General features: G+C 45.3%; 1 protein-coding gene across 1 annotated transcript in view; it reads left to right on the top strand.

Annotated features, from left to right (window-relative positions):
- The window catches only part of RUNX2 (runt-related transcription factor 2), an 81658-nt gene extending 69722 nt beyond the window's left edge, over positions 1-11936 (top strand). The window contains exon 6 of the mRNA XM_009319741.1: positions 11458-11936. Coding sequence (XP_009318016.1) covers positions 11458-11936 — 479 coding nt within the window. The remainder of the gene's footprint in view (positions 1-11457) is intronic.
- The last annotated feature ends 17 nt before the right edge of the window (positions 11937-11953 follow it).

The raw sequence follows: 11953 nt of genomic DNA, 5'->3' as shown, positions 1-11953 counted from the left end.
CAGTTTGGTATCTAATTGGGCACTGAGTGCCTAAATGCATGGACTGAAACCCCTGTAGGTCTTTGCACTGGTCAGTATTTTTGACTCTAAGATATAAGAGCAGCAGCTCTAGCAAAAACAGCCCAGCGGTTGCGTGCAAGGGTTTCCTCCGTCTCCCCGAAGCTCGCGGTGACTTGGGGCACGTCTGCATTGCACAGCGGCGAGTTCTGCTCTGCAGCTTGTCGAGAGCCACAGCTTTCCTCCTGCGATGCCGGGGGTCGTGACGTCCCCGGGCTGCTCTCGCTCTGCCCCACGAGACGGGCGCAGCGGTTTGGCTCGGTGTTTGCCCATGGATCTCCCTGCAGGGCTCCTTCGCACTGTGAGCCTCCCGAAATTCCTTTGACCAGTGGGTCTTGAGTCATGCTGATGTGTTTGACAATTTTATCATGGCCTGACGTTACCGCTGTTCGTGTTACTTGGGGGAAATGTTATGTTCTCACTGCAAGGGAAAAAACTGGCCGTCGCTGGGTGAGTTATTTTCCACTGTTTTCACTCCAACAGCGTTATTTCGTCTGCTGCTAAAATCCTTAACCTAAGATGGAAATGCTTCCCCGATATCTCCCCTCTCATTCCTCCAGTATCCAGAAGTTCTCCGTGAGCTAAGCGCCCTCATCCCCTTCGGAGCGGCTGCCCTTGCGGGCTCCTGTGCAGCTCCCTCTCCGAACACAAGCAGCTGCTTTCAGCTGCCTCCCCGCAGGACGAGGTGTGCCTGTTTACCCTCTGGGGACACAGGACTTCATGCCGGGGAGGAGAAAAAAAAACCCAACATCATGGCCTTGGATGTGGACAGGGACCGAGGCTGAAAATGTCTGTCGAAGGGAGAAGTTATTTTGGAGGGGAAAAGTGTGTTTTTAATTGTTTAGATGAGGGGGTTTCGTGTTTTATGGATGACTGGGGGCTGGGGAGGTGTCTTTTCTTCCTCCGTGTACAATATTGTTCAGGAAAAAAAAAAATTGGACTATCTACATTTGTGAATTTAATTTTTTTTGGCCAGAAGCATAACAATTTGTAGGGTTTGATTTTTCTCTGGAAAAAAAACCCCACGTTTTGAGAACAAGGCCCGGGTAACCAAAATATGTTTGTTTTTGTTTAAATTGCTCAGTAGAGAAATCGTCTCTTGTCTATTGTTAAGAGAGAGGTTTAAATCAAAGGCAAATTCTACATATTCTAAAATATACAGACAACTCTTTGAAAGCAAAGCCAAGCAAAACTTTAAAAGAGACCTTCTCCTTGATGCAGAAGTTTTCAGTTAGTTTACTGTGCTGAGGCTCAAGTGGAAAGAAACAGCCTGAGAAACAAATCACAGATCCCCACTTCGGAGGCGGAAGCTGGGGAGAGCATCGTATTAATAGCACAGGAGACCCTTCCGCAGAGCTCCTTGTCCAGGGCTTTTCCTGCAGCAACGAGGAAAAGGCTTTGCAGTTTGTGGGGATTTTTGTGTTCGGATTTGGTTGTGGAGGGTTTAAGCGAGCTGCAGAGCAAGGGAGCAGAGGGCCTGATCCTCTCGTGTTGGGTGGTCCCTCCTACTGCAAATAACCCTATTGAAAACAGAGGGACTATTTGTGGAGTCATTTGTTTGTCAGGAAAAGTAGGGTTTGTAGGATACGGCCCCAATTAGCAGCCAAATTCCTGGTTATTTTCTTGTGATAAAAACAGGACTAGCTGTCACAGAGATGCACGTAGCATCTCTTCGGTTCCTGTTTGAACTCCTGCCACTTGCTCCGTGCTTCTTCCCGCTTCCTTGGCCATCCAGAAATTATTCCGGCACCACGCTAGCTCGGATGAGCTGGCTGCTTCCCTCCTGCCCGGGACTGATGTGGCCTCCGGCCCTTTGCCATGCCTTTTGGGATCGGCAGGGCTTGGGCTGTGCATTCCCTGGCTCCCGCTCACTGGTACCTATTGGTGAGGGCACCTGGGGGTTGCTCTTGACCTTCGGCTCCTGGCTGCTGGAGCACATCAGGCAGATGATATACACCCCCTGCATGACATCGCTGCCTAACACCCAACACATCATTCCCACCATAAATCCTGCTTTTAATATGACCCAGGTACAGTCAACCCCATCCAGAGGGTGTCCCTCCTGAATCCAGCCCTCCTCAGGAGATTTACTTAGCGAACAGTTTATCACCGAGCTGCACTTTTTGGAAATGCTCTTAATTGCCCACGCTCTTAATTGCCCACACCCGTTCTCACAGGGCGGGCCCCCTGCCCGACCCACGCGCGCGGGCACAGGCAGGGCGATGGCCCCGCCGCTGCCGGCCCCGCGCGAGCTCGGCGCGCCGGCGGATGCCAGGAGGGCTTTCTGGGAGCCGAGGGAGCGCTGATAGCAGCGCCGTTATTTGGGGGAGGGAGGAGTGCTCTCGTTAGCTGTATTTTTTTGTGGCTCCCTGTTTTGGTAGCCATAAGTCATTAGTGGTTTTTAATTTTTTTTTTCTTTTTTTCCCCCTTGAAACTGAAATAAGGGCTGAAAGGGTAGATTTGTCCTCCTTTTTCTTTTTCTCTCTTTTTCCCCCCTCTATTTTTTCTTTCTTTTTTTTTTTTTTTTTTTTGGCTAATCTGAGGCACGTTGCCACATCTGAAGCCACTTGGCTCATTATGGATTTCATGGAAACTGATTCCCTGAAAGTGTTTCCATATGTGTGTTCCCAATATATCCCATCCTTTTCTAAATGGGAGTACAAACTCGCACACGAGCTGGAAATGGCTTCAGGATGTGACAGAGAAGTCATATGACTGGAGTGGCACTGTGTGTGGCCCTCTCTGAAAGACACGGTGTCCTGTGTGCTGGCTCCCATCCTACAGTAGATCCAGTTTCAAAGAATATCTTCCTTCCCGGCTTCTTAAAAACTCTTAATCAAGAACCAGCAAGGAATCCTCTGTCCTCAGGAGGGACGCGTATTAGTTGAACGAGATTCCAAAGGAAAATTTGGATGGGGAGGGAAAAAGAGGGGTTTAAAGGGTGACATTACAGAGCAATGCCAAGGGCTTACCCCCCCCCCGAGCCCCTACAAAACAGTTTCTTTGTGTCTGCTTGAGGATCAGATGGTATTTCTGAGTTGCTAGCATGCAGTGGAAAAGTACAATTCATGACAACATTGGAAACAAATATTTATACTTTCCAGTTAAGGCACATTTTTCTGAAAAAAAAAAAAAAAAAGGTAATAAAGTAGACTGCTAGTCCCAATGTATATTATCTTCCCATTCACTGGATTTATACAGGATTCTTGTACTGACACTCGCTGTCGCCGTGTATGCGTTGCAGCTCTCAGCCCTGCGGTTTCACCCCCTTGCTGTATACAACGCCGCTGAGGTTGCTATCCAAGAAAAGCCTCAAATGTTCCTTCTGATGCGTTTCGGCTGGGGTTGGCGAAAAACAGCAGCGGCTGAAATTCAGGCAGGAAAAAGTGGGGAAAACTGAACAGAGAGCGATACGAGCCTGTGTGCATGTTTGTGCCATGCAGCGTTGCAGAGCGGCTAGAATTATTTCTAGGAAACGTTATTTACTTTTTGCTTCCAACGTAACGCATAGATGGCCTGAGACTTCAAACAAGCAGGGGGATTTTGATATACTACCAGTTCCTTTCCACCTGAATCACCCGTGACAGCTCTAGACTGAAGTCACTGAGACGAGATAGCGAAGACCGAGAAGTTAAGAGGCTCCCCATCACACCAGGTCAACGGGCATCCACGGGTGGCAGGTCGCAGCCGCAAGCCAAGGACGTATTTCTGTAATGTGACCATTTGTCCCCCTCCTGTGGTTCTCGTTAGAAAGGTTTATGAGTCCTGTATAACTGAAGCGTCACAAAAGGCAACGTCTATAAATGAGAGAGTGATGACTGATGCTTTTCGTGGCTCCATTGCTGCTCCCAACAGTCCATCTAGGAGGGGTTTGTTGTTGCTTTTTTCCACACACGGGAGGAATTTCTACCCATTCGTGTTGCTAAATTTAAGATGAGCTACCTCTTGAGGTGCAGGCAGCAGCCACCTGTGTTTAGGTGCGTAGTGTCACCCAGCAAGACTTAGGTGCCTAAAGAAAATCACCTTCTTCCAGCGCAGTTCATCCAGCAGAAAGTCCTGTTGAGGGAGCAGGGCAGGTAATGATGGAGCCTGGGCTGGAGAAGCGCAAAGAGACCCCGGTTTTGCCGTTAATCAATGTAACAGCTCTGCTTGGGAAACACTCTCTTTTATATGAACGAGTGGTACTTTAATGGTTGCTGCTAATTACATTATTTATGGGGTGTTTCTCCCAGCAAAGGGCTTAGGTGCTGCACCATAAATTCAGTGAAAACATCTATCTGCAAATTAATCTGTGGTATTTTAGGTGCCAAAGTCCTCTTACTTAAATACCAGAAGGCACAAGTGTGCAGTTTACCGTGTGCACTGGGGTGCTGAGGCACGGCGGGAAGAGATGCACGAGAATTAGGTTCTTGCGTGTTGTGCGTGAGGCTCTGAAGGGGTTAAAATGTTCCTTCCTCCCTCTGACTTTTGTGAGACTGCTGTGCTTAATAATGTTGCAGTTTAAATGGTCCCAACTAGGCCTTGAAGTTAACACCTTGTTGAGGTGAAGGAAAGAGGAGGGGGGGGGCAGTTCACACCTTTTCTGCTGCTGTTGTTTGCCAGGAGACCTGCTTGGGGTAACCTAGGGGAAAAAAAATGCAAAAAAGAAAAAAGATATAAAATGCTTTTTTTCTTTTTTTTGCCTGATTTTTTTTTTTTCTGAATTAAAGGGAGGGAAAGGGCATTAGAAAACACACCATTTCCTATGATAAATGGTTGCAAGTATCCAGACGAGGCGCGCTCATCCCAAAAGTGAGGCGGGAAGGGAGAAGCCCTGTGTATTGTTTCTGCGGTGCTGCAGGACCCTCGCCCTTGCGGCACGTAGGCACGTGCTCGGTGGTAGGTGTGTGGGAGGAGTGTCCCTGAGCTCCGGCACGAAGCTGAGCACCAGCGGAGGTTGGCGGGATCAGGACCTAACGGCTACAGCAAGGAATAGCTGCAGGAGGGAGGTGGTTTGGGATTTGCAGTCCCGGGCTCCATCCCGCAGCAGCATCCAGGGGGAAGCTGGTTCTGCACCTTTGGAAAATCAAAGTCTTGCCTGGAAGGAGGCGGGAGAAGGATCGTGCTGTGTTTGATTTACTAAACACTTAGCAGCAGAGGCAGCTGACAAGAATAACAAAATGAAGAGGAAAATAGCACTCTCGGCCTGATACAGAAGGATGCTTGGGGGAAACAGAGTTCCAGCTAGCAAATGATCAGTTCTCCCCTTCCAAACACTTTGCAAAGAATCCTTAAGATTGCAAAACTAAGTGCTCAGAAATTGGGAAACATCAGTACTTATGTTGCCTGTGCAACTTTAAATCAGCCTCATTCTGCTTATGCATTATATTACAGATTTTAATTACAGGATCACATGATACTTTTCCCACGGGATTCCTGTCTCATTCAGTGCACAGGATGGACAGTGCTAACTTAATGAGAAGCTCTTCAATATTTTGTTTTCTTCTTGTTCTTTGCATTTCCTCAGGCCTTGCTTATTGCAGAGCATTAAATTCTGCTCTGAAGAAGGAATTCTTAATTTCTTGATGGGCTTTGCCCTAATATTTCTGCCGTAGCATTTCTATACAGTTCATTGCAGTGCAATATTACCAAGAAAGAAAAAACCCGCTTTAAAAAGAGTACTGAGACTGACTCTAAGGTCTCCTGTAGTTCAGTGCACCTTCTGTCTGTCACCTACATCATGAACTTTTTTCTGTCTTTAGCCTTATGTTCAGACCTGAGCTCCTGTTGGCTTCAGCTGCAGCTGTGAATATTTAGCGCACGTGCAAATCAGAAGCCAACGTCTTTGCTGGGCACAGAAAATGAGTGAAGTAAAAATGTGATTTGGAGAGATTTCAACTGATCCACGTAGGAGCCATGTGGCAGAAACACGTATAAAATCCAGTTTGCTCAGGAAAATAATCAGGTTTCCCTTGCCTTGTTCACATCACGCCTTCTGATTTCTTCCAGCAGTGGATTTGGGGGACATATAGACAACGGTCCTCCCTATTCCTCAATTCTGATACATCTCCAGAGGTCAGCTTGTGTGCTGCTTGCAGGAGGGTTCGTGTAAAAGGAATAGCACCTTCTCCTGTAATTGAATGCTCTATCGTAGTGCATGTGGAGAAGGAACTTGAATGCTGGTATTTCCTAATTTTCTCACTCTTCACATGGTAACTGTTATCGCATCCTTTTGTTTGTCTCTAGTTGTGTTTATAGTTTCTCAGATTTCTAAAAAAAGCAAACCCCAAGTAACCTCGCCTTCCCAAGTTTTTCTTTGCAATATCCTACAAACATCCACGTGGACCATCCGTTAGCTCCTTTTACGCAGGCTTCCGCCATTCCAGTGAATGGAGCCACCGATGGACCGATTCTCGATCAGGACGGGCACGGGGATGGGCGGGGATGTCCCAGTGTTTCAGCAATATTTGCAGACATTTCAAAAAATGCTGGGACTTGGGACTCCTGGATTTCATTCCAGTCTCTGGACAAGTGTCTTTGTAGGGGCACTGACTCTTCTGCCCATTTTTAGGCAGAATGCTTATGATTTGTTCATATTTGGCTGGATTTTCATGGCAACGTCTCTCACACAAAAGCCACTCCTATTCCAAAGTTCAAGTCCTTACTTCAAAGCGTGGAACTGGTACAGCTTTTCAAAGGCAGGCTCCTCAGAGTTTAAGATTAGTAAAACAATATATTTTTCCCAGCAGAAGAGTTTCAGCTGAAATTTTAAAAACAAATAAATGCATAAATCACAATTTAGCCTGAGACAGACGCCCAGCATGGACAATTTCAGCCAGAACATTTGAAGTTTGGCAAAGCTGTAAGAGACTGAAAATCGTCTCATCATGTGAAGTGTGTGGCATACTTCATACGAGGCAATATTATCAGCTGTAAGTAATCCAAGCTGCACATATAATTCATAGACGTAGATGTTAGGGAAGGAAAAAACAAATTTAATAGATCAATTAGTGCTACGTCCCAGCCTGAATTGAACTATTGAACAAAAAACCACAAAATCTAGTATCTGCTTCAGCGAACGTCTTAACACTGAAGTTCCCCAAAACACAAGTGAATCATTTAGCTACTGGTAAATATATTTAACTATATGTAGCTGAATTTCCGTGAGACAGACTACTCAGTGACTTTCGAATACAGCACCACTCTGTTTTCTTGCATCCAGTGATTATGCACTGGCTTGATGTGCTAGAAATTTCCCGATCAGACATATGCAGTAAGCCAAGGGGACCTTTTTTTTCGGTAGTGACCTTATAGCATAAAATGACAAAGCAAATTGCAATATTTGTAAGTTATAAAATTATCCTATAACCCTTTAAAGTAGATGTCAGCCTGCTATACCCACAAGGAGTTAATCTATCCACAGTACGTTATGATCTTTAATAATGGGAAGCGATTGGCCAAAGTGCTGTAAACCTGGCAGAAATTTGTTGCCTTATTTTCTGCAAACCACAAGCACAGCTTATTAATTGAGAAACGAACATTAACTGGCATTAGCTGGCATCTGTAAACCGAAAAAGAGAAATGACCACGGTAGGCATTCAGCTGTAAACAGTAGAGCTGCAAATCTGCAACAGGTAAAATTGGTTTTTAAGCGCAAATGCAAAACCATTTTAGTCGGCTGCTGGCAAATGCCCAAGTCTAGGGTTTTTAATGAGGCTTCTGCATCAAAATAAGTGAAACCACATGGAATTTTAATTGTTCTTATTCTAAATATGAAACACACTGGAGCAGTATTCTTGAATCTAGGATGTTAGCATATATATTGGCATATTAACATTACCACTTCTCTGGTCTGAACGTATAGCTCTCAGAAAACTTGAGTGCCAAGTTACATTAGGGAAGAATCGGCTTGGAAGATTTAAAAACAGTTTAACCTGGGCTCCTTCAGATGTAAAGGTGTTTTTTTTTTAAATATACTTTTTTTTTTTTGTATTGTCAAGCACGGTGAGATGATCAGACTGTGTGGCGAAAGAAGGTCACTTGCTGTGCTTGTTGCCGTGTTTCTCTTTCTGGCGGCACAAAATAAAGTCTCTTCTCTTTACAGAAGTGTGGTTTCGCAATCATGTGGCCACAATGTAGGGTGGAGGATCTGTGCTTCACCCATTTAATACAAGCTATCACGAGAGTGGGAATTCACAGATGCAAATTGTTTTCTCGCTCTGACGGAGGAAAAATTAGCATAAATCTTTAATCCTTCTGGGGAGATGAATAAATAAATTATTTACTTGCACTGTCATGTTACTATATTGCTGATCGACATCACTATTTGTGCGCAACTAGATATACAAAGATGAGTGCCAATACCCAGACGAGCTATTTAGCTTCCCAGTCCAGCAAAGAGCTAAACATCCATAGATGAATATGCATCTGGTGTTTGCAAGTTAGAACCAAAATCAACCTTAACACAAGGAGGTAGCACAGAGAGAGTAGGAGGAAGAGGGTCAAAATGCATCAGTGAGATTGCATAGCAGTGAGGATGGCAAGAAGCTGAATTTTAGAGGCGATTTTTTAAAAGGTTTCTGGTCTCGCTTAGAAAAGAGGCTTTAGAACAGGCATCACAGAAAACTGTTTCTGATCTCCAAAAATACCTTTGCACAATGGAGATACAGAAGGCTGGGAACAAATTGCAACCTAGTGCAGGGAGTCAGGGAGACAGCAAAAGGTATTTGGGCAAAAGGAGGGTTGGAGAAGTGCGTGTGCAGGAGCCATGCAGACAGAGCCATGAGTGAGATAAGAAAGGGTTATGGTTATTTGGCCTTTGGGTAAATAGGATTGTACTTTACAAGCAACAGTAAAAACAAACAAGTATGGATTTACTAGGGTATGTAAGGAGATCTGTAGCCCCACATTAGAAATGCCTACGTGTGGTGTGCACATTCCCAGTCATTCAACACATACATGATCGCTTGGCAGCACCCATACAGATAATATTTGGATCTAGCCCTGAAAGGGAGATTGCCTTTTAATGTGTAAACCTGTGTGGAAAGCTTGTTATAAAAAAAAAAAAAGGCATTGGTTGTAAAGAAACCAAAAATGCCGATGTTCTTCTACACCTTTACACTCGTACCAGTTCTACCTTTGATTATAAGAGTCTTGTTTAGCTTCTATCAGGGTAAACTAAGAGCAACTCTGTTCATGTTGGGAGAGTTGCAATAACAATGAAAAAACAAAAAAGGAGTATAAGCGGTAGCAGATTGAAACTCAGTATTTTGAGCAGCTGGGGAAATTATGTTCTAACCTTATACTTCCAGATACGTATCAGACCTGTTCACAATATAAAGGATAGTGTTCCAAAATTACAGCTTTGAATCTGGGTGGTATCGCCTCTGGCTATTGTTTGCAGTTGGGAACGAAAGAAGTTGCATCAAGTAGTAGAGTGTTTGCTGTAAAGGTACAAGTTATATTACATTCCACGGTGCTGTGGTTGGAGGGGTTGATGATGGAGACAGACCCATTCACCCGTAGGTCACTGATTCGGTTCCAGATAAAGATAATAGTAATCACATTGTCATCAGAGTTAAAAATGGGCTCTTACTGCCCATTTAAAGCTCTGTACTCAGTATCTTTTGAGACAGCGGATTATAATCTCCGGGTTTCAGGTTGTGTGAGTTGGACACTTGGCTGCCTGTGGCCCAGGTCCTCCAGCCTGAACCCAAGCTGTGCCTGAGCTTTGCTCCCCTGCCCCTTTTAGGTATTGTCTGATTCTATATTGAAGGCGTGGGTTAAATGAGCTGGTAGAACAGGAGAGAATAGTGATCTAAATCACAAACTGTGCCACACAAGGTGGCAGGGTCTGTTGAGTCTGTGGCTTATGGTAGCAACCACCATTGTGGGTGCTATAGGGGGCCAAGGGCAGAAGGGCTGGAGGGACCTTGCTTCTACACAGCAGTGTCGGCAGGTCAGATCCAAAGCCCATCTACAAGGAAAAGCATTGCTGCATCTTACGTGGAGGATACACAGGGTGTTAGTACGTCAGTCTGGCATCTAGAAGATGCCATATTTTCCTTTTAGGTAAATCAGATCGGGTAGCTTGGCAAAGAGATGGGTGAACCCTTGGATCTAGAGGACTGTAAAGCTGTAGAAGTGTCGGCTGGGAAGTGCAGGGAGAGCCCATTTTATTTCATTATTTTTCCCCTTTATTTATACCCTGCTCTTTCCAGCTCACTCTCTATAAAAATGTATGTATGTATCTACTGCATACTGGCCGATGTATTTCCCTCCCTCTTGCACTGTACTTCTTCATTAGGCTTTCTCTTTCCCGCCCCGTCCCTTTTCCCACACCCTTTTTGTTTTCCACTTTTCTGGCTCTCAGTGCGAGCTTTCGCCATCTTTTTCTTTTGCTCCTGTCCATCCCACAGTCTCCTAAGCAGATCACCAAGCTACTAACGTTTGCTTTCCAGTTCTGCTCCAAAACTTTGGGCTTTTGATGTGGGATTAGAAATTAGGCAAAATGAGTTTACCCATCCCTGTTTTGCGTTAGACTCCAATTCACAGCGTTACCATCCAGACGTTCACAGTAGCCATAAACTGTGCGGTCTTTTTTTCAACCAGACTGCACAGACTACATAGGAAAACAACTTCTTTCAATGGCAAGAAGAGTGTTGGGCTTGTAATTTTCCATCGACTGCACTGAAAAGTAAAATTTGCATCTTTGCTATCAGCTCAGTGGCTTTGCCCATCCTTCGGATGCAGCAAATAATATTTTTCGGCCATAGGAAGGAGCTGAGCAGATTGTCACCTAAATAAATTGATTTAAGGCAAGAAGTGGGGCTTGGTCACCCCCAGTGTAACTCCCCTGGTGTCAGTGGTGCAACTAACTCGGTGTTGCCAACTCTTGTAGTTTTATTACAAGTTGCACGGTAATTTCTGCTTTTCTTGAAACACCAGCTCCCTACGGCATGTGCTGAGGTGGGAATCTCAGCTTTCATGTGCAACCAGACCTGAGTTTCTCAAAAGGCTATAGCAAAAACCCAGAGACACGTAACCCTTAAAGCTCAGAAACCAGAAGGCAAATCAACTTCAAATCCACCTTTCTCTTTTTGGCTCTTTTTCAATGTCTTGATTTTTGAGATGTTTTTTTTTTTTCCGGCCTGACTTATGACCTTTGAAGGCTTCAGGTTGGCAATGCTGCTCCCTCCATTGGCATCGGTGGAGTTAGACCAGGGATGAGTTTGGCCCAGCGCTTGTAGAAGACAGGTGTATGCTTCTGTTCCTTGCAATGTATTATTTGATATGATCTGCTGTTCTCTTGGGGGCCAAAAGAAGTGGGTTTTCTTAGAAAAATAAAATTCTATCATCACTTGCTACAAAAAATGGTATTTACAGAATTGTTTTCCCCCGTCTTTTGTTATAATTTTTTAGGTGCTTCAGAGCTGGGCCCATTTTCAGATCCCAGGCAGTTCACAAGCATTTCATCCCTCACTGAGAGCCGCTTCTCCAACCCACGAATGCACTATCCAGCCACCTTTACCTATACACCGCCAGTCACCTCAGGCATGTCACTGGGTATGTCCGCAACCACTCACTACCACACCTACCTACCACCACCCTACCCCGGCTCTTCCCAAAACCAAAGTGGACCTTTCCAGACCAGCAGCACTCCATATCTCTACTATGGCACTTCGTCAGGATCATACCAGTTCCCCATGGTGCCGGGAGGGGACCGCTCCCCCTCCAGGATGCTTCCTCCGTGCACCACCACGTCCAACGGCAGCACGCTGTTAAACCCTAACTTGCCCAACCAGAGTGACGGGGTGGAGGCGGATGGCAGCCACAGCAGCTCCCCAACTGTCTTGAATTCTAGTGGCAGAATGGATGAGTCCGTTTGGAGGCCGTACTGAGATTTCTTCGGTAGCCG

This window comes from Pygoscelis adeliae, unplaced genomic scaffold, assembly GCF_000699105.1.
Source record: "Pygoscelis adeliae isolate BGI_AS28 unplaced genomic scaffold, ASM69910v1 Scaffold121, whole genome shotgun sequence".
Taxonomy (NCBI): Eukaryota; Metazoa; Chordata; class Aves; order Sphenisciformes; family Spheniscidae; genus Pygoscelis; species Pygoscelis adeliae.
The sequence above is the reverse complement of the archived record's forward strand: the minus strand, read 5'-3'. Positions and strand labels throughout refer to the sequence as shown.